Source organism: Pundamilia nyererei, unplaced genomic scaffold, assembly GCF_000239375.1.
Source record: "Pundamilia nyererei isolate P.nyererei 1_Seehausen unplaced genomic scaffold, PunNye1.0 scaffold00045, whole genome shotgun sequence".
NCBI classification, from domain to species: Eukaryota; Metazoa; Chordata; class Actinopteri; order Cichliformes; family Cichlidae; genus Pundamilia; species Pundamilia nyererei.
Window position 1 is genome coordinate 1057313 of NW_005187446.1, and position 23414 is coordinate 1080726.

At 42.2% G+C, this 23414-nt stretch overlaps 1 protein-coding gene across 1 annotated transcript in view; it reads right to left on the reverse strand.

Annotated features, from left to right (window-relative positions):
• The window catches only part of clstn3 (calsyntenin 3), a 26457-nt gene extending 3983 nt beyond the window's left edge, over nucleotides 1-22474 (reverse strand). Inside the window, exons 1-13 of the mRNA XM_013910524.1 lie at nucleotides 22054-22474; nucleotides 21111-21177; nucleotides 18648-18770; nucleotides 17079-17289; nucleotides 16696-16904; nucleotides 11967-12116; nucleotides 10931-11116; nucleotides 10560-10847; nucleotides 7655-7767; nucleotides 5876-6035; nucleotides 5159-5206; nucleotides 4880-5028; nucleotides 2032-2180 (exon numbers count right to left, since the gene is read on the reverse strand). Of these exons, the coding sequence (XP_013765978.1) occupies nucleotides 2032-2180; nucleotides 4880-5028; nucleotides 5159-5206; nucleotides 5876-6035; nucleotides 7655-7767; nucleotides 10560-10847; nucleotides 10931-11116; nucleotides 11967-12116; nucleotides 16696-16904; nucleotides 17079-17289; nucleotides 18648-18770; nucleotides 21111-21177 (1853 nt within the window). The 5' untranslated portion in view covers nucleotides 22054-22474. The remainder of the gene's footprint in view (nucleotides 1-2031; nucleotides 2181-4879; nucleotides 5029-5158; nucleotides 5207-5875; nucleotides 6036-7654; nucleotides 7768-10559; nucleotides 10848-10930; nucleotides 11117-11966; nucleotides 12117-16695; nucleotides 16905-17078; nucleotides 17290-18647; nucleotides 18771-21110; nucleotides 21178-22053) is intronic.
• Between the last annotated feature and the right edge of the window lie 940 nt (nucleotides 22475-23414).

Here is a 23414-nt window from a genome sequence, read left to right on the forward strand (position 1 = left end):
ACAATTTATCAGACATTGTACAGAGTATTCTTTCACTTCACTCATGCAGTAGTTCTCTCACACACCTCTAGAGAAATAAACAACAAGCTCTTTGCGCCCTGCGATAATTGTAGCTAAGAATTAGCTTTATAATTACACAAATTTAACTAAAATAAGTATTTTTTTTCCTTTGCATAAAGTGTCACTATAACACCAAGATCAATTTTTTTTACTGTTTCAACTTTGCAACATTTCCATGTGCACGGTGTGAACTGATGTCTTGGGTGAACATTGGGCTTGGGCTTTCCTCGACATCAATAAAGAGTGAAGCACCATGGGAATAAAATAAAACAGACTGTGCCACACTTTTTTCCTACTCTTAGATCTACTGTTAGTGATCACCACCTTTCTACAACCCTTGGTGTGCTCTGCTGCTGCACGACTGAATTTGTTCTCTTATCCTGACATTTTGATCGCCTGGTGTTGAGTCACAATGATCGTGTCAAAAACATCTAAATCTACAGCTATCTCCTTTTGCTATTTCCACCACAGCCGTGTTAACTTCTGTCTGTTTGTGACACTAAAAAAAGAGCAAATGTCAAACTTCAGCGGCTCCGCTCTTACAAATTTAATTTTCCTGCCAGAAAAGAAGAGCAAATCAGATGGATGGCAGACTGATAACACATATTTATTCATCTGCACTAAAATTCAGCATCGTATTTGAAAGGGAATTAAGCTGCACGTAAGTGTGTGTGTGTGTGTGTGTGTGTCTGTGTGTTATATTTCCGCTATCAGAGGGAGCAGCTGCTTCTATCAGCCTCTCCAGAAGGGCCTGCTGTTCAGCCATCTGGGTAACTCCTGGCCTCAAATCAGTCTAATCTTCACACACGCAATAAAACATGCTCAAGTAAAGAAAAAATATAAACAACTCCAGCACACTAAAGCAGAAACTAAGAGGGAAAAAAAATCTGTGCATGACCTTGAATCCTTGGGAACTTAAAAGCAGTGGGGAAAATAATCTCCAGTGTGACTCTTGGTCTGATAACGATGATAATCTTATAAACAAGTGTCTAAAACAGCAGCCGATAAAGACGGCAACAGGGATATCTGCACTAGAGTTTGATCAGATGGGATTTGTCGGGAAGGACGCTATTTTGAGTATAAATTCACAATATACCACGAAGTATATGTGCCGCTCTGCCTGACTGAATTAAATTTTCATCAGCTAAAAGTGGCTGCTAAAGCCTGGGAGCTGGTTCACAGTTGTTAAGCACAGCGGAGCACTGACCCGGAAACAGAGTTTGTGTGCTTTTCATCTCCAAGCCAGGTGACTCAGTATGATTAACACTGAACCGATGTGGGTTATTTTTCAGGCGGACTATGCAGGAGCTGAGCAGCGGTGTGTTGTGCATATCAACGACAACATCTACAGCAAATAGTAAAGATAACGTTTCCATTTGGGTAATTATTTAATGGCTGCTTTACAATAAAGAACAACGATTAAAAACCCCCCAAAGATTTCGTTTACCAAAGCAGTTACTGGGTGGCTGAATGGATAAGAGAGATAAGATATTCCCTGTTATCGCTTGTTTTGAGACACCTTGTTCACTACGTAATCGCCTCTTTAATCACACGTCAGTCCTTATCACGGCCGAGGCGTGGTCCACGTTTGATGAGTTCAATGTCAGAGGAGAAGGCAGCAGTGAGTGACACTTCATCTGACAAGTTCAGCTGCTCAAACTCAATTTCTGCTGTTGGGAGATTTCCAGTGTGCTGATTTACATTCCTCTCTGCCTTTGTCATCTTTCACTGCCCCTCTTTGTTTCCTGCTTTTCTCCAATTCTGTTTAAATAGCACGAATGTTTTGTTTCCACTCAAAGGACAATCTGAATGTAGTCAGATAGCACATTTGTCTTGCAAGAGTTTCCTGATTGCATCCTTGCATTTAAATTACATTCTGGCCCAGGAGTGTGAAACCAGCACGTCTTTATAACTCAGTCTTACATGTAATATTACTGAGGTTCATGCACACTCATCTTTGTGTTTTTGTACCTGAGGGAGGTGGTAAGCTTGAGCGGACGAACGCCAGGGGTGGCGAAGCGTAGAGAGTTTCTGTACGTGACCTGCTGCACTGCACGGTTAAAGCTCTCGATGTCGTCTCCTTCCAGCACTAACACAGACTGGCTGGGGTTCACATGAACCTGGAGGGTCAAAAGAGAAGGACGCTCATATTAATTTACATCAAAGCTCCCGGCAGGTATGGACCGTTCATGTTAACCCTTAAACAACAAGTCTATTTTACTCACTAGAACGACAGAGTGGGCACATTTATGACCATTATCCGACCATTGATTTGATAAAAGAACACTTTTTCATCATAATGTCATTAATTGTTTTCAGCAGTTTTCATACAAAAAGGAGTGAGCCCGACTCGTGTCCAGCAGTTGAGCTGTTTTCGTCATCATTTTGGGCATTAAGTATCTGCCTCAGTGCTTTTGCAGCAGTAAATATTCACTGTAAAACAATGTAGGGATGTCAAGTGGAAAATTACAATGAAGTCAAAATGTATAATGTAACAAAAAACAAAAGAAAAGCATTTTCAGGGGTCAGAAATTATCCTTGCAACATCAGTGGTCAGGTTCCTGTAAATAATATGAAAGGTTGCAGGAGAAATAGAAAAATTCATGGTTGGAATTAATATGATAAAAAAAAAGTCACAATGGCACGCAGAGAGTCACGTCCATAAGTATCTGGAGCCTCCTTCACTTGCATCAGCATCCCTTTAGACTTTAGACAATAATGGCTGTAATTCCTAAATGAATGCAGTTCTTTTGTCAAACCACTTGATTTAAAAGTGAAAGTCTGCACTTCAATCACATGCTGATTGTTTGATTTAAACACAATGTAGTGGTGTGCAGAGGCAAAATTACAAAGGAAAAGTGTCATTGTCCAATTACTTATGCAACTAAGTGCAAATATATTGTAGAGCAGCGGTCCCCAACCCCCCGGGCCTCGGACCGGTAAGGGTCCGTGAGCCGTTTGGTACCGGGCCGCGAGAGTAGAGGCTCAGGTGTGAAATGTATGGTTTTGAGGGTTTTTATCGGTTTTCAGCGTTATTTTGTTATCGTTTTTATCGTTAACTCGGTTTTCCTTGGTCTTTTCACGTCTGTTATGAATAAATCTTCTTTTTTTCGGTACCAGTACTAGTTTTATTTTGTTGTATTTATCCGCGACACCTTAAAGGTGTCCTTAAACGGTCCGTGAAAATATTGTCGAGCATAAACCGGCCCGTGGCGCAAAAAAGGTTGGGGACCGCTGTTGTAGAGGACAAAAATCACACTCAGATCTTTGCTTAGGTGTCTGCAAGCTCTGATTTCAGCATCAAAGCAAACAACATGCACATGTGTATGGTTGAGCAGTGGCTTGTTTGTAGAGTTAAGTAGCTACTGTTCCTATGGTTGACATACTACACAAATATCAATGGACCTGGTGCAAAGTATGTTTTTTTCCCACATCTTTCAGCTGCTCCCTTCGGTGTCGCCACAGCGCATCATCTACCTCCATCTTACCTAGCATCCTCCTAATTATTTAAAGCACATGTTGCTGCTTTTTAGTCTTAAAAGCTACAGAATAGAGGAGAAAATGACTGAATTACCAATTCTGCTTTAAAAGCAAAGACCAAAGCATTTAAGGTGGATTTTTTTCTTCATAATATTCATAGTTTCTCACGTGGCCTCTTAGGGAAATTATTTGCCCACCCCTACTTTAGGTCAAAATCATAACTTTGGGCAGTTATTGAACATTTATCTGCTCGCGCATTACAAATGTTTGGTGATGAATGGAGCTACTAAAGCTTAAAAATAAATATGGATTATCCAACCAGCAAATACATGGTTTCAATTCTTATTGTTTTGTTTCATTTTGTCGTTAAACAGCAAAAAAGTTTAGGAGCATTGCTCAGGTGAGCTGTGATGATGTGATGATGTGTCTTCAACCAAGCAAAAAAAAAAAAAGACTTAAGTGTGTGCACATTAAGTGTGGGATGACCTCGTTTGCAACCTTTTTTTCTGCACCGAAGATGCAACCTGCTTAACAAACTAAACACACAAGTGTGAATTATAAAACATGACGTAACACGCTTGAATTTATACAGTATTTTTCTGGACTTACTGAGCACTTAAAGCACAGCCTAAACATATATTCATTTAGAATCACTAATTAACATGTCTTTGGACAGTGGGAGAAGGTTGGACAAAACCAAGTGTCAAACAGTGAGGCTCCAACTGAGTGTTGAACCAGAAACCTTCTAACGATGAGGCGACATTGCTAACCACTCCAATGCCACGCTGTCCAAAACAGGGAATGTTGTAAAGATGGATAAACTGATGTGTTTTTTTCTGTAAATGGTCGATATCCAGATGTTTTCCTCAATAAGTGAACATTTGGGATTTTTATATGAGACACTTTAAGTTTGCAAGGATTTCAGGACTTCAGAAGCCGAAAAAGAGCTGAATTATACTGTATCGTTATTTTGATTTTATTTAAATGCAGGTCTAAAAACTACAGTATTTGTCTTTTATAGAAAAATTAAGATTCATCTTCCACATTTAAGGAATTTTTTTTTACAGTTTACTGTACTGTTATACGATTTGTACTTTCAAGGATAAGGTTGTTTATTTCCATGCAGTGTCTCTGTCATATCCCAGCTGCCCGGCATATAAAGTAACCATGAACCACAAACAACCTCAGCCATCACGGCATCAGACAAAAAAGATTTGGAGAATAAAGCGCGGCATGCTGTAGAAGAGATGTGTTTGAAATGTGGATATTAAGTGACTTTCCCAGACGGGAATAACTGGAGGTGTGTGATCTGGCAGCCTAGAGCTCCCTTAGCTGTTACCTTCATGCCAGAGCCCAAAGTCTCCAGGTCGCCAAAGTCCAGCCCCTCCCTGCATGCGTACAGGCACTCGACCACGCTGTGAGGCTCCACGCTGCCAGGACGCACCGTCACCCCAGACAACAGGCCATGGTAACTGCCAACATACTTCACTAAGGTGTGAACACACATAACATCATCCCATGAAACTTCAACTACACCAGCAATGACACAGCAAAATGGCAGACCGTACACCATCACGCTGACAACAGTGTGAAACAAGAAGGTCACCTGAGTCTTTACCCTCTGGGATGGTGTTGTTTAGTATCTCCTTCTGCTTCTCCTCAGGCTCTGCAGGGAAAGCGGCGCAGCGGGGAGAGAGAGGGGGAAGAGAAAAACAGAAAACAATGAGGCGCTCCAAGAAATACTTTTCAGTCGAGAGGGGCTTGAAGAGCAAGCGAGAGGAAATCTGAGGGTACCAAAGATTGACAGGGAGAATAAAAAAAACACAGGCAGCAAGAAAACTGTTGACAATCTTCAAAAATTGCAGCATCTCCTCATTATCCGGCAGCAGCTGCTGCCACGCAGGAAACGGAGTGACTGTGTGTGTGTTTTTCACTGCTAATTGGCAGCCAGAGCTTCCCATTTTAACCAGCGGCTCGGGTGTAAGTGGCTGATGGCTGTCTGGCCTTCGTGTTGTTCTGCTGCCCTGAATAATTGATAAGTCAGTTATATTATTAGCCCTCAAAGACAAGATGCATCAAGTGAATTATAACTGAGTAAAATGAAGGGGAGAAACGGCGCGGTGTGAAACGTCTCAGAGGCCTGTCTCGAGATGCCTCACGAGGACTCGTAACTTGCCAGAAATTGCATCCTGCTATCTCTGCTGATGTTGGGTTTAAACGACATTTCAAGGATGGAGAAACGGAAACGAGGATTCAAACTGCTGCTCGCAGCTTTCAGACAGGAAGCAAAGCTTTTCTTTGAGCTGAGATGAAACGCGCAGCATGTTAGTCTCACCCCAGCAGGCACCGATGAACATGCGCTGACGCGGGGCGGGGTTCGGGATGGCTCCGTTGTCGTGGATGAGGGCGGGGTCAAAGGTCACTCCATCCACGTAAAGGGTCACTGATGGGAACTGGACGCTGAGTGAAAGATGATGCCACTCGCTGTCACACACCTGTTGGAGGGAGATAACATGGAGTCAGCATGAGTGCATTATCTGGGTGGAATGATTACTCAGACTCTATATTTAAATAAAAGTACCACTACAGCCATGGAAAAATACTGTGAAGCCCTACAACCCTGCAGAGTTTGCATGACTTCTCCTCTCATCAAACAGCTTGGCTCAGGTATTAGCATTAAAATGTATGTGAAACCACACTCTGAAGACAAAAATGTCTCCTATTATTGTTGTAGCTTAGCTGCTACCAGCTACAGCTGCAGCAACCTCAACCCTCATTTTAAGTCATGATTTAGTACAAAAGTTATAAAGAAATTCACCCCTGTACATGCTATGAAGGTAAAGCTGTAAGGTGAAGTTGGGCATGCTAACATGTGTGTGTGGTGTGACTCGTGTTTCGTGCAGTTTCTTCTGGGGGGATTTGGGTTGGTTTTCCTAAATTTTTAAGCCTTGAAGGTTGCCACGGAAATGAGATAAATGAAATTTTCTTTGCCTTTGTGGCTGTTTTTGCCACTTATTAAATACTTGTTAAAATTCAAATCAAAGTTTTGAGGTGAAATTTGCTTTTGGAACTTCTGAAAGTCCAATCAAGTGACAAGTTCCCCTGACAAGACATTTCCTTTTGTAAGCTGCAAGTCAAAATTATAATCCAAATGATTCTACTACTTGAGTATTTATATATATTTATAAATATACTTTCCACCACGGGTGAATTCCTGCAGACATTTGCTGTGATAAACTTTCTTTATCAGTGATGTGTAACCTGAAGGAATACAGCACACAAATGACAGGGGAATTACAAAGGCAGAGGGAGTAGGAAAGAAAGACAGGGTAATAAGATATTGAGGTCCAGACAGGGGGATTTAACAAATCTTCTCTGTATCAGCTCAGCATCCTTTAATCCATGTGACTTCAATCTGTCTGAGACTGGTGGCTTCCGTCAAAACAAACCCCGATCACCCTCCACCACGTACACCAAACCACAGCCTCGCATGCATCCAGGTATACAGGTGTGCCGAAAGACCTCGCTACTTGTATTCATGTATTCTGATGCATGCTGGACTTTTAACCTCACAGGTAGCTTTATGATGAAAGATATAGATTTAGAGCCGAGAAGTATGTTGTGATACATAAAAGGTTCGTGCAGCGACACAAACATCTTCATGTACTCGGCTGAGACTGCGCGTTTCACCGCGGTGCTGAAGATGCGGTGTGATCAGAACAGAAAATGAGTTCCATTTTGTTCCATTTCCTTTTTACTGGGAACGGACTGCACAAAATAGTCCGAACAGAAATTGATTTTGTAAATACGGATGACGCACAGATCCTCTTCATGCATGAAACATTTAAATGATCTCGTTAGAGAAAGCCCGGGAGATGAAAGAAAAAGCCTTTTATCTAGATAAACAATAGGGTTGTCATTTCACTCGCTCTGCATATATCCTCATCTGTAAAATAGCTAAATTTCCAACGACATAAAAAGACAAAAAGACAAAAAGACATAAAAAGTAACGACTGAATTTTCTTCTATTTCAGCTTAATTTCGAGCTTGAGAAACAGAAGAAACTGTGCAACCGACAGCATCGAAGCTGAGCGTTGCACTTCCCTTCAGTTACCTGCTCCAGTTTCCACAAGAACTTGACGGGGCGAGCGGCTGAGACGTCGGGCCAGTAGAAGAGGGAGAGGCGGCAGCCGTGGACGGAGAGGGAGTAATGGGAGAAGGAGTCATCTGTGGAGCGGGAGAGCAGAAAAACAGAAGATAATTGGCGCAGGCCTGTCAGAACTTCTTAAAATCATCCAGCGTTTCTTTGGGAGAATAAAGAAGAAATGGGAAGAATTACTGGTTTGCTGTGGTGTGGATTCACCAGCCGGTGGAGCGGCCAGTGATTCTGACAGTAGACGGTGCTTCATAATATGGATGTGGTGGCAAATAAGCTGTATTCTAATACATGGAATCTGTATGCACATCCTCAACATGGTAGCACAGAAGATTTACAGTTGGGGCAATCATTTGTTGGTCAAATACCCAGTTTCTGTAGTTTTCCCTCTGCACAGTGGATTATAAATCAATCAAGATGTGATTAAAGTGCAAACTTCCAGCTTTAATTAAAGGGATTTTGCAAGAATTTGCATTAAGTGGTGTTGGATGAAAATCCTTTGCAGTCTAGAAGCCATGGACATCACCAAATGCTGCATTTCCTCCCTTGAGATGTTCGGCCAGATTTGGTTGTTGCTGTTTGTGGGTCTTTCTGCCTTTTGCTTTCAGTTGTTACAGTCTCTGGGTCTAAGAATCAAACTTTTGAGTTTTGTGTCTTTTTTTTAGATCATTTCCTGATTTGTTTCTCCGTATTTATGTTCCCAGGTTTAGGTTTCGCATTTAATTCTGTTCTTGGTTTCAGTTTCTTTTCTTGCCTCCCTTATGTTTCTGTGTCTGGTCTAATCCAGCCTCTGTGTTTTGTCTTGTATCCCTTTGTGTCGAGTTAGTTATAATTCCTCAGTGTTTATCCCTTTGTTCTTGGTTTCTGTTCTGATTTAAAGTTTGTTGTTTTCTGTCCTGTCATGTTTTATCGGCCTCGTCTGTGTTCCCTGTGCTTTGTCGAGTTTTCCTCTGCGATTCAGTGTGTAGTATTTTCCCGTTTTATTTTGTTAGTCCTTGGTCTCCTGTGCCCTGTGTCTAGCTTTACTTCCCGTGTCTCGTTATCCATGATTTGTTCCTGTTGTGTCTCCCACCTGTTTACCCCTCACCTAAATGCCTTGTGTTTAAATTGTCCGTGTCTTCCTCCTGGTCCTTTGTCACATCCTTTTGTGATATCCCATTTTGTGATTCTGAAAAGCATTTAGAGTTCACGTTTGCCTCTCGAGTCCTTCATACTGGGTCCAAAACCTGCCTCCTGCACAGTATTAGGTGACATCAGCAAATCCAAAACATACTCTGATGACAAATATCAACTCATTGATATTCTTCAATGAATTGGTCATTGATGAACATAACATTTCTTTGCTTTGAGAAACTCTTTATTTGCTTTGACTCATTATCCATTTGCACTGTGAAGTGCTGTCTGATTAGTTTTGCAGTCTGAATCTAAACGTGTACACTTGATAATTCATCCTGCTACTTCTATCTGTGGCCACATCATCAATAAACACTAGCTGCCATGGATGCCCAGGCCGTAACATAGCCTCCACCATGTTTAACAGATGATGCTTCTGTTTTACCGTCATTCTACTACAAGTTCATCTTGGTGTAATCTGGCCAAATTTTCTTTTCAGGCTCTTTTACATGTTTTCTGGGAAAGTCTCACCTGGCCTTCGCGTTCTTTTACCAGTGGTTTGCAGCTTGTATTTACATTAATGAAGGTTTCTCTTGGTTGTGGAGTTTTCATGGCTTGGTTGTTCTCCTTAACCATGAAAAAAAAAATACTGTCATCATCCACTTTCATTGGCTTCTGTGGTGTTTCATAACGTGTCAAATTGTCGATTTAAACACTCCTACGGCTTATTTAATCTCTCTGATTTATTTTGGCTTTTCAGCCCAGTGATGGCCTCCCTCCCTCGTACTGATATGTCTTTGGGTCTCATATTTTTAAAAAATACAGTAAAAAGCCATAAAATACAAGGTAAATGCTTTGAATCAACTTCAGATATTATGTCTGCTTCATTTATTATGAAATAACAGGTGAACAGGCCTCACCTAGCCGTGAAAACGCTCATCGGTCAATTATCCAATGATTTTAGAGCCTCTGAAAACAGGGCACTGTGTGTAAACATGGCTGTAAAGAGTTAATGTAATACTTTTGTTAAACCCCTTGAATTTAAGCTGAAGGTCTTCGCTTTATTTGTCATATATGTACATAGAGTCTTTGTCCAACCTATTATGGCTCTAACTGTATGGAATAATTAGCATATTAATTCTTGAGTAAAACACAAACACATTTATTGAACTTGTTTAAGAACAGACAAAAAAATGTATAATTTCATCTTTGAGTCAAAGTGAATCTTTGTGCCAAATTCCCTCAAACACTGCTAAGACATCACGCTCACGAGAATGGGACACACGGACAGGCGGACGAGGTGAAAAGAAAAAGGACCAGCCAGCTACTGCTGCTGGTGCAGACGCACGACGTGAGTCCACCATGTTTTTCTCACCTGTGAATTTTATCAAAAAGGAAAGCTTGCTGAAAACTGCACCCATACAAAGTCACACAGCTGAAAATATTCACATTACCCATAATATTGTTCCTGGCACAATTACAGTATTTTACTCTTCTTCTGTTTTCCACTTGGCTGCACAAGCAGAGCAGCTGGAGGTTAAGTGCCTCTCTCAAGAGCACCTTGATAGTAGCTTTAAACAGTTTTTTTTCAGGGCATGATTTTCCCCGAAGCTCACGTGATAAAATGGTACCCTCTAAGGGTTTAGATGACTGAGGAGTGGATAGAAAAGTGAAGAAGCAAAACCATTTATAACCACAACATCACTCGCAGTCCCAAAGGCTAAATTAATGTGCGAGGGACAGCGCTTACCATTCCTGACGGTGCTGCAGACAATAGTCTCCTCCTCCTTGCGATTTCCTCTGGTTTGCGTGGTCGCAGGCTGGATGTTGGCACCACCTCTGCGCATCCACAGCTGGAGGGTGAAGTGGTCGCCGGATAGTGCGGACACAACCGAATCGGGCACGACAGCGACGTGGTTGGAGCCGTTGAAGGAGAAGATCAGAGATGAGTCGGAAGACGGGAGAGTGGGCAGCGCTGAAGTCCAGTTAGCGGCAGGAGATGGAGGTGGGAGCAGGTCGACTTCGCCCCTGACAGCACCTGATACAAAAAAGAGAGGTGATAGAAATAACGGATCTGATGTCAAAAGGTTAACATGTTTTCAGTCATAAGCCTGAACCCACCACACAGACGTCGCACAGATCTGTCGGAGTAGCTGTCTCTGTCACAGCCTTTCCCGATGTGGCCGGTCTGGAGCTCTACGGTGGCCTGGATGTTCCACACGGTCTCTTCACAGGTCTCCAAATGCAGGCTGGGGAACAGAGGGATGCTGCCTGACCCAGGGGTGTACTCTACACGCTTGGTCCATCCTGAAAAAAAAGTATCAATACCCGCTTCACCTTTAACATCTGAGCCCTTCTGACCTTTTCTACACTCCTTCAACATCAAACGCAGACGACTCAGACATTAAATGTCTCGAACCATCGACTTCCCCTAGCACAAGGTATGCCTGGTGTCTGATTGCGGCCATGTGAGAATTACCATGGGTAATTTGTGGAGTGATTTCCCAGCGAGGGAGTGGGCGTCATGTCTCGGCTAAACCACGATAGTGAGAATAAATATGATGCAAACATTCCCCTGCTGTGTGATACATGTGAGAGAAGGCAACCTCAGACAATATCCCAACTTGATTCTCCAGTTTTTCCCAGAGTTCATGTCTGAAAACTGCTTTGGAGTTAACTACCCTTATCTTTAAAAAATGTCAAAGCCGACTGACTCCAGCATGCTAAAAAGGGGAAAGTGTGTTAAATTTATACAGCCCATCTATCCCTAACGTCCTCCTTCACTACATCCATGAACCTCCTCTGTGGACTTCCCCTTTTAAACAGGAAATCTACTGTCTGAAAAAGCACGTAACATTGCTGTAGTCGTATGTGTGATCTAAAAATATACTGTCACAGTTTAACTATGCAGTTACCTTCCCTTGATATTACTAAGATTCAACACCGCCTCTTTAAAACACAGTTCTTTTGATCTAAACATGCAAAGGTGATTCATCCAAGTGGCAGCCCACACACTTTCTAAATCAAAGTGAAAGTTTCATCCCCCCCCATCACCACAAAAAAAGGAAAATATTAAACAACTAAAGCGCACGTATGTGTAAAGTCTCATCGGCCTTGTTCTGGGATCAGAAAAAGAGAAGTGCGTGTGAAAAATTACCGATCCAGCCGGGTTTGCAGGACGGCTTGACCGTGACAACAACCTGAGCGTCAGCCTGAGCGCGGTTCTTTCCACAGTCGAAGGCTGTCACCCAGAAGGTGTGAACGCGCTGCCGCTTTGAATCCAACGGCTCTGTGTTCTTAATGTTTCCTAGGAGACACAGAAAAATAATGAAACAAAAAATAAACCGGGGAAAAAAATAGAACATTAGTCACCCAACCACAAGGTTGTTGCATAACTGAAGCTCGGGTCAAATAAAGACCCATTGATAAAACCGGCACATTCCCAACAGCAGAGCCACTGCCCTGTTAAACGCGTCATGCTCGGTGATATGAAAGCGAGGACAGATTGCACACAACAGGATAAAAAACTGAAGGGTTTTCCTGTTTTTAGAGATAAAGATGAATAAACAGCGAGTATCCGTGATAGGCTGACAGCACTCAGCATGCCAGCTGACAAACAATGCTAAGGAAAGAAGATGGTGTGACATGGTGAGAGGGAAAAACAGAGGGATGAAAGAGACAGAGGTAGAAACAGGAGCAGAATAGACAAATTGAAACAGAAAATAGACAATAAACAGCCCACAGCGTTTGAGCAAAGCTGGAACAAAAGGTTGCTGTGCTGTTGTATCAGTCTGACCCCTAAAGAAAGGAACCGCTCATCCTCGGCAAAGCCCTCCAAGTCTGGGACATTTCTGCACAGTCATACCAAAACAGGGTCCTTCTCAGTTGCTGTGACACTCTGTTAAACAGCTGCACTTGATCCCAAACCAACCAGTCAAAGGATTCAGCCTAAAGCTCCAATATTCATTCATTTTCAAGGTTTTCATTGTTGTTCTAAACAGATTGTTTGGAGCTTTAAATCAAACAGAGACGAGAGACAGCACACAACACGCATTCGACCGCAGGGCAGAAGATATAGATGTGAAGGAGAACGTGCTCTTTGTGGGATCATTTTACATGTAAATGTGACCAAAATCACAAGACAGCTGTTGTTTTCATCTTATTTTTTTAAATTTATGTGTATAGTGATTTTATCGGAGGACCTCATGGTTATAAAATCAAGATTTTAGCAGTGCAGAGTGGCAACATATGGCTTGTTAACAATGTAGTCTTAATAGGCCACATTTGTGTCACTTTTCACAGTCTTTTCACAAACTAACAGCAGAAAGAGGAAAAGTATGTGGATGAGATCAGCTTAATGTGAATTAATCTGTATTAAAACACACTATATGTGAGCACAGAAGAAACAAACAGATGTGACCGATGGCAATGAAGCACAACAACCCAAACCCAGCTCTCGCTTTTTGGCCAAATCTGTGCTAAAGTTTGCACGCCTTCTCACGTCATCCCTCCGCATTACAGCTTGGACATAGCGATGGAGCATAATTAGGTCCCACGCCTGAGGAGGAAAAACATCTAATGGCTCTCTTAGGTTTGTTTTGCGTGAAGGTGCCTCCTCGTCGATTCTGTCTGCTGGCAAAAACTGATAAATGTGTAAATGCTTCTGTGCAGCGGGACGGTCTACCAACAAGATAAAAAATATATTTTTAATAAGCTGTCAAACCAAAAACACGAGCCTTGCTCTGTGGAGACCAAAGTTCATAACGCTGGCAATAATACATGGGGCATCAACACCAAGAATGAGGAACGCTTTGGGACTCTGTTACTCAAAATGCCTACACCAGCAACAACACAGCAGCTTGTTAACATATAAATAACCTTCACAGGGTAGTCAAATAATCCTAATATAACTATAATTTCCAGCTACAAAAAGGCACTTTGTCAGGATTCAAACCTCCAGTTAGTGAGTATGGTTTGTGCTCTGCGTTCTTATGAATCAAAGCTAAAGGTAACATCAGCCATATTTACTGCACAGCCTACCAAGGAAAACAAATCAGTGCCTCCAACCCAACTCCCTAAAAATCAGCTCTTTCTTTTTTGTATAAGAGTTTTAGTTTATTTAATAAAGTCACCTGAAATTTGACCTTTATATTCTGATTACTTTTTAACTTTCAGGCTCTCAGAGCACATATGACAGGGTTGAAATTGTTATTGTTTCCAGCTTTATTTACTTAAAAACGTGCAGGAGGTGGTCACATGACATCCTTGGAGCCTTTAAGCTTCACTAAACCAAATCAGTTTTACACCCAGTTCAAGAAGACAAAAACTAGTTTTTGTTCAGCCATATTTAGGCATCAGTTTCATGTCATAGTTCGAAAAGCAAAACTCCAATTTAACACCAATTTAATGTCTATGACAGAGACCAATAAGCACTGGTACCCTCCATGTTTTTGAAGTGAATTCTGGTCAAAACCAGGACTCATTTTAATCTGCAGTTTGAAAACAGCCTCACGTTCTAGCAGTGATTTATTTGAATTTATGGATAATTAGCGCAACATCAAATATCCACAGGTCGAATTTATCAAATTATTAAATATTCAGTTTAAGCGATGATCAGTTTTGTACGGCAGCAAATTTCTTTTTAATTAATCCAAAAGGTCCATGGGTTTTATTATTTATTTTACAGAACATGTGCCCGCTGTGCCACAATTTGCTTGTTTTTGGTGCTGTCTGGTTTACTAACTATCAAGTTTTACTATTCAAATTAACATTAGGATACACGTCTGTTTATTAGTTTCATCATATTTTTAAGACAATAATTAAAACATGAGAAAGGTATTTTAAAACTCACTGACAAACCCTCATTATACAGCAGCAGTTTGCCCCAAAGTGGCACAACAGCCAAACAAATGATGGCAGAGGGAATTTAAATGCTTCTTCTCCTCTACAGTATTGTCATCTGTATAGAGACGGTTAATTGCTTGTATTGTGTATTTGCTTAAGATGTTATTTTAACAAAAATGCAGAGGAAGTTTATTTAAACAGCTCCTGAGATGACATGTTAGCACTTAGCACTTAGCACAGGGGCCTAAAATGAAAGAAATGGCCAACGTTTTCCATTTGAGATCGTATCAGGATTTGGGCCCACCATCATAGCTTATGCTTTTACTGAGTGTTTCTGATTTTTATAAAATCATTAAATATGAGTTCTTTTTATTAGTGATGCAATTATACAGAAATTACATGTGAAATATAAAAAAAGTGCAATTATATAGTAAACATTACTTTTAGAACAGATTAATATAACTGATCTGAACACTGTTATTGTCTGAGTACAGGATATGGTACACCGAGTAAATAAACTGGACTCAGTATCATTTTCAGCAATACTCAGATCAACAAAGCAATGATTTCATGATACTTGATATAATTCAGTGGTTTGAAAGGTTCAGTAAGGTTGGAAAACTGCAAACTGCTCCTTTAAATCATTGTGATCACACTGCAGTGTTGCATAAACTATTAAACAAAGTGTTTTATGTTTCAGGGAGATGAAGTTATGTTCTGCTGAGAAGCAGCGTTAGATAAGGGCTTCATATTTATAGAAACACAGAAAGGAAAATAAAATGTCTTCTATCTGAAATAAGGGTTTCTCTCTTTCTCCTAATGCGTCCTGTTAAATGTGTTATTTCGTCAGCTGTGTAATGTGTGCTTTTTGTGTCATAAATCTTTTAAATGCTGGCTGAACTACAATAAAAATGTTGGGGTACATTTCTAGGGAGGAAAATCTTACAATCTTACATCTTACTTAAGGATGTTGAATAGCTGTAAATTCAGTGTAATGTGGATTTATGTTGAAAACATATGTATCCCTGATGGTATCATGCACAGGAAATCCACTATAAAACTCAAACTTCACATTTTCAAATCAGTTTAACAGAAAACCTCCAAACTCCCAGGTGACAGATTTGAGAACATTCAAACTCAGTTGTTTTTTAAATCTATCGCATAAAATAATGATCTCAATGTTTATTTCCATTTAAATATTTCCCAAATCATTAGCACTTAAGCTAATGAATGGATGTTGTGGAAACAACTCGATAATTAGGCAAAAATAGTTGATATAAAGAGTACCTGTGATTACTGAATCGCTCTTGTATGGGATCACCTCTGAGGATTTTGTCATCAAAACATATGTAATCCACTGGGACACTGAGTCCTCAGGTGTCTGGAGTACATTACACGTTGGTTAGGAAAAGTTGCTTGAGCGAGGGAATAATAGTTGCGCTTATTCATAATTTAAGGGGAAAGGTCTTTTGACTGCTGAGCACTGTGCTTATCTCTTTTTGACATCAAACAGGGCAGTAAATTTTGAGGCTCAGTTCCTGATCTCTGCAGAAAGAAAAGAAGCAAGCAAGCGGTCTTTCTTCACAGTTTTGGGGTTATACAAACCCAAATATACTCAAAAATACAATTAAATAAATAGGTGGATTTTGCACAATAAGCCCCCTTTAAGCCGAACAGCTGTTGCGATGTTGATGCAGAGACAGAACAATCGTCCGCCCACACAAAGTCTATTTTAACATCTTTCGGTTTCTACCTGAGAGGAGAAGAATCATAAGTGCCTGCAAATCTTTTCACTCTGTCGCTATGCAGCAGCGTCTGGTGTGTATGTTCTTCATGTATTGAGGACATCCGGAGTTTAGCAGCTGAATACTGATCCGAATATTGAATTTTGTTATTCTATTTGAAACCACGGTCACCCAAGAAAGAGAGAAAATAAGGAAATAATATGGTGACTGGCAGGCATATTGTATTTTTCTTGGAATCAAAGGGGAAATATGGATTAGTCTATGAGGCTCTAATTTGCAAAATGAGATTCATCTCACCATCGTTGTCAATAGCAAAGGGCACATTGGGAGTGATGATGTCATAGAAGCAAATCTGGCTGTACTGCGGGGAGCAGTCGGCATCCAGAGCCTCCACGCGTACGATTCGGTCAAACAGACGCCCTTCTGGGACAGAGGCCTCGTAGCGACGCTCAACAAACACGGGGGAAAACTCGTTGACGTCGTTCACGCGAACGTGCACGGTGGCCCTGAGGAAAGCAGGAGCGGGAAGACAAACAAGTAGGGAGATTACTGGAACAACAGAAAGCAGTACTGGATGCACAGTTTTTACAATGCATAGCTAGAAGAGCCTCAAACACTGACTTTGATTATTGCTGAAAGGATTAAAAATCTGTCTAAATTAGGGGGGGTGGGGGTCTAACTTGTGGGATTTCTTGCTGTTGACTCCATCAGGTCCCTCTCCGCAGTCGTAGGCCTGGATGGTGAAGCTGTGCTCCCGCTGGCTCTCACAGTCCAGCGGCTCCTTGGACCGAACCAGACCCTCACCGGTGGAGCGGTCTAGGACCACAGCTTCAAACTGGACCGAACTGGATCCCGAGGGGCCATTATGGACCCGGAAGCCACAAATTTCACCTGGGTGAGGGAAAGGGGGGCGGTGACAGATAGTAGAATCAATGATTTATTTATTAAATTCTTCATTAAAAAGAAAAAAGCATTGTCTGAATTGGGAACTCTACACTAATGCGAGGTTACATAACTAAACAGAGCGGCTTTGCATTGGCTTAGCTTTGATTGATAAGCATTGATTGGTTAAGCTTTACTCATTATCTTTAAAGTACTCCACGCTGTGACTCCATCATACGTTTCTAAGTGTTTGTGAACTATATTCCTCCACAGTACACCTGAGATCCCGCAGCACAGCTCTGCTGCAAATCCCCTGGTCCGGTCTAGACTAAAAATGAAGGCGATCGTGGCGTCTCTGTTCTCTGAAAAAAAGCTTCACCGTTCAAATGTATCTTCCCAGCTTTGAATCTCTGCTAAAAACTGTGCACATCTTCTTCAATCAAACAGTTATTTTAATGTTTTCAGCAGCAAAAATTCAATTTAATCAACCCACTGTCAAGTTTAAATAAGTTATACTGCATAAATTAGGACAAACAGATCACACGTGATCCACAGTGGGAAGGGAAATGTCCCACAGTGCTACATTATTGAACCAACTGTGACAATTTATTGTAATATTCAGCAGATTGTAGGTCACATCATCCATCCTTACACCAGAAATGTGCCGATAACTATCTAGATATTGCTTTAAGTGGCACTTTATCTCACGCTGGGAGTCATGATCAGAATAGAATGAAACAGATTGCAGCTGCGACTCAAAATGAAGCGGATCTTCCCTGGCTGACATAAGTCGAAGGTTCATGCGCAAACAGCTAATTTCCTCTTCATTCTTGACATGGGTCCAATAAATTTCAGGGAGCCCCTGAGTAATTTAAGTTGATCTTTTATAATTTGACTGAACATAGTTATTTCCAGGTCTGCAAGTGCAAACACGATAACCTCATTTCATCAGGCTGCAGAGCGCCGCTGACTGCTCCTGCAACGAAGGGTTGAATTACACTATGATGGTCTAAAAATAGTGGACTCTGTGACTGAATGCATTGCTTTTAATATAGGGACGGTCTGTTGGGAAATATGGCTGGAAATGGAAGCAGTCTGACATCTCGAAGTGAAAAATGAGCACTCGTGTTTACTAGTAAAAGTTCAAGTACGTAAACTGACATAAATAAACCTCAAACTGGCCTCAGAGCTGCAGCATCAATCTGTTCATAAAATTAAAGTCACATCATTTCCAATTTGACCCAGTGAGATGATTTCGGTCCGGCTACTCAAGCAGATGATTTGACCTATTTTACCGCAGGCTTCACATCAAAAATGTTCGCATCAACTTAATGCTCTTCCATGCTTCTTATTGCAGTTGGTGTTACCAGCGTAGTGAAGTGGAGCATCTTTGTCGAGGGCAAAGAGAGGGGGATTGAGCAGCACGGTGTTGTCGTTCTCCATGACAATCCCCTGGTACTCTGTCTCGATCCATGGCTTGTGCTTATTGGCTAAACGGCACAGAGAGGAGGCTTTGGGTTAAATGGAGCAATTAGAAGGAACCAATGCATCTATTTTTAACTCTTCATTATGGGTGAGGACATGGTGAGAGTGTGCACGAGTGGGAAAAATACACGATGGATGTGAGACAGTCTGAGCACGTTCACAATCTCACAGTTCGCCCCCCAACCCCCTTGTTTCTTCTCCATCATGGACCACCTGCCCTTGTTCATGTCAAGCACCACTCTGCACACCTTCCTGTCTGACAGTGTAATTAAAGCCAGTCAGATTTCTCCCTATCACACACACACAGAAATATACTTCTCATATCAATCACCTAAACTGACCTGCCACAGGCGCCTCACAAAAAAAAAAAAACAGAGTCAGAATCAAATGCCTCAGGTTTACTCTGAATTTAACCTTTAATTGCAAATTAATTATTCATCCTGGTGCTGAATGTTCTGTGCTGAGTGATCAAAGGGCGAGTTAATGAGCCAGAAGGATGATGATTTTACACTCCAGCAAAGAGCAAAAACAAAAGCCGGAGTGCCCTCCCTCTGTTGTCCTCAATCTCTTAACACAGAGTCTGAAATCAGACACAGGCAGACTTTTGTTGGCAATCACTTTGTTGTCTTCACAGTGAGTTTTCTCCATAAAGTCTGACTAGAACTAATTTTGCTGTCTCGTCTGAGAGAGGAAAGGGAACAGAGGAAAAATGCTCCTGGTTCTGAATCTGATCGCACCGCTCTCCCTTCAGAGACGGCGCCGGGGTGTCGTGTGAAAGTTTTCTGATTCTTCACAACACAAGACGCTTTTTATTGTCGAACTAGCTTAAGAACATTGGAGGAGGTATTTCCATTTTACTTGCTATTACACTTTTTTAAAAAAGCACGCCGTAATGTATTTTTCATTTAAGCCTGTCACGCTCCGTCGCTGTATCTGAAAATGAGCTCGGACTCACCAGCTATAATGGGCTTTCTGTTAAAACTGAATTTGCTTATGAGGTTTTGTTGTGCTTTAATGAAACTGCATGCAAAGACGTGACTAAAAACAGACTATTTTTAAAAAGATATGCCCGTTTCTGTCAAACCCCTTCATCTTTGGGTGTGACATTATGCTGCTTTGTCTTGAGTGTTTTTGCAGTTAAGTGGTTAATAATTAATCCACATATCAAGAAATTAATCAAGAAATTAGGCAGATTGTGTGACAATGAAAGTATTATTAATTGCAGCGATAGCTACATATACTTTAATAGAAGGGTTTTTTTTATTTATTTATTTTTACATTTTCACAAATGTCCAAATTATATATGCATGCTTTCATTATTTAATATGACATAAAAGAAAAATTACTGAGCAAAAAAGAAGTAAGGAGCACAAATGTGAGCGTGCCAGACAGTTTGTAACACCAACTGGTTCAAACCAATTTTAGCTGGCACTAAACACATACTGAGGTTTAATACCCAGCCCTAATCAAAGACATTCATCCTCTCCTCCTCCTCTGTTTCCATGGTCCTCTGGTGTGTGTCTCTTTTTTGGTCATTTATCTCCTGCCCTCTGTCCCCTCTGCTGATCCCCCCTCCCTCCCCTCCCCTGCCCTGCCCTGCCCTGCTATAGCATTAATCTGAGCATCAGGCCTGTGGATTACATCCCGGATTACAGATTGAGAGGCAGCTCACTCCATCTCTCTTCCTTCTCCGTGTCCCCTGGCACTCCTCCCCTCTCTGTCACTCTATCGCTCCACAACATTTACCCACCCCTCCTCACCCACACACAGAAATAGCCCAGTATCTCACACTTTTCCTCTTCTCTTTTCCCTCGTGTCACCTGATCTCACGTACCACCTCTCTACACCCCCCACTTATCAGCATGGATCTTTTCGGCACGTCCTCTCCTGTCACAGCTCCTTCTCCTCTTTCTCTCCTAACACCCCCCTCCCACCCCACCTCCCCATCTCTCTGACACTCCATCTCCTTCAATCTCCTCATCTTCCCTGCGTTTCCACTCCTCTACCTTCTTCTCCTCTGACATTCTCCCTCCGCCCGTTTCATCCCCCTTTCCTTCAACACGATAATCACAGGAACAATGATGCTGAAGCAGAGTCATGCTTCTCCAGAATGATAAATCTGCTATAGGCGGGGGAACAGATTTATAATTTTCTCAGAGTCACACCACAGGCGACACAGACACACCGGGTCATGAACATGTATGAGGGCTCAGACGTGCTGCTGAACGAGCGAGGCGTCGAAGCTGTAAATAAAGGAACAGTTCGGGCCAAAACAGCCACGGTCCTGCCTCAAAACCATCATCTCAATACTTCACAATTAACAGTCAAAAGGATGAGGAACTGACCTTTGTTGCCAATGGCAACCGAAGTCAAGCAAAGGAGGAGGAAGGAGAGAAAATTCATTCTGTCCATCTGAGGGAGCAAAGGAAAAAAAAAGGAGGGGGGAGAGGGGCAACAGGGTGGGGGTGAGGAGAGAGGGGGAGGAATACAGTACATGCATCAACAACTGATCAGCAGTGAGAGGAGACAGGAACAGTAACAAGACAGAGAGACAGATCAGGCCTATCAGCTGGTGCTGCCTGTGTGTGCGCAAAAACATCACTGTGCAAGAGTCACGTATGTAAGACCTACACAGCAAAAAAAAAAAAAAAGAGGCTACACAAGGAGGAACATGAACGATCGAGAAGCTGTTCACCATCACGAGAGTGGCGTGGTTTCAGCTCGAGAGCCCAGGATAGCCTGTGGATCACATGCATACCTGCTCAGGAGTGTGTGTCAGGAGAAAAGGTGGCATGTGTGTGTGTGGCAGTGTGGGTGTTTTCCCAGGTTTTCATTGTGGATTGTTGGAGCTGAAAACCCCTCAAGGACTCATTCTTCAGATGTGGCTGCAGCTGCATTTCCCCCCCCTAACCTAACCTGATATAAGAAACCTCTATTATGTTTTCACCTTCACTGCTGCAGTCCTCGAAAAGCTACAGGACAGCACAGATTAAACCAAAAAAAAAAAAAAGAAGGAGGCGGAAATATATCACAGAAGAGTCCATCTGGTCACAGGTTGTTCAAGGCTAGACACACAAACACACACATTCAGGAGCAGAAACATGCGACTATGCGACAATTTGCAGCCGATTTATATCACAGCCTGCCTGCACTGACACACATTACTACACAGCTCCGGGTACATGGCTGCCGATAGCCGTGTTCAGACATCGCATCGGGAACCCGAGAAGGCTGAATGTCGCAGAAATGAAGGTCTGCTTGAGCAGAAACTTGCAGGTCTGACATTACCGTGCTGAGTGCGGTGATGCTCCTGGTTGGTACCCTGCCTCTACGCTCGCAGCATCCGCCTCTCACGCCCCTGCCGCTCGGCACAGCACGGCAATCCCCCCGCAGGCTGCAAACGACCCAGTCCTCCAGGTGGAGACGCACACAGGCGGATGTTCTCAACAACCCAAGACCCGGACAGGAGGGTTTATCTCCCAGGCTGTGTGATGAGATGCGAGGAGGATGAAGACACCGACGGATGCCCTTGTTTTTTTTTTTCTTTTTTCGGCTCTACGGAGGAGGAACGGGACCAAAAAAAAGACGGTAGGAATATTACGCTGACGTCCCCTCCCTCTCGGCGTTTCTTAACCCGCCCACACTGCGTCCTTCTCCCTCTCCATCTCTCTCTCTCCGGCCCCCACCAGCTCCGTACCAGACTGCTGCTCTGGCTGTTTTTTGCTGTTGAACGCACATTGAGAGTGACTCAGACCTCAACACAGCAATCCATCTCATCACGTTTATCCCCCCCCCTCCAACAAATAAAAATAAACTCCAGCAGTAGCATCATGGTTAGATGAGTAACACACGAGCTGCCCCATAGGTTTTTTTTTTTCTGTTAAGATTTATTTTCGGATCATTAGTTTTGCCACACAAACCTCCCATGTCCACACTGCAAAATGACGTCATGTCACCCCCCTTTTGCCCCTGTAAGGCACATGAAAGCACAAACATATGAACTACAGCCAGAGGTTGAAAGCAGCATTTTATTTAACATTACAAAAAAATAATAATAATTACCCTCCCCATCTCCTTTGCCACATACATTTTTTTTGTTCCTTTCTACATCTTTTAGGAGTAAGGCATGAAGAAGTCTCTTGGAATAGCAGTTCACATCAATTAATAATCACTGTGTCATGTATAAATATTACCAAAAATCTGGGCTGTCGTTACAGCGAGGTTCGTCCTCTCCATGGGTGTGCGTGTGTGTGTGCACCGGCCTCAGAGGCAGAGGCCTTTCTCCAGCAATGCATGGATCAGACATAACAGCCCCCCCACCCCTTAGAATAAAGGAGGCTTAGTAGCCAGGACTGTCCCCCCCAAAAAAAACCCACCATTTTATTAGTTTGCTTCCAGTTCAAAAAAAGAAAATTGCACCCCCCTCTTAAAAAAAAAAAAAAAAAAAAAAGCCTGTTTCTCCCCCTTTTCATATAAAATCAGAACACCAAAAGAAGCAAAACAATTAACTGTAGTGACTGTAGGGCTGTTCACTTTCACAACTGTGCATTTTCAGAGTCGAGGGGCTTGAATCGAGGCAGACAGAAAGACAGATTGGCGTAAACAGAACAGAGGGAGAAGAGGAGATGTGGCGAGAAGAAAACCATCAC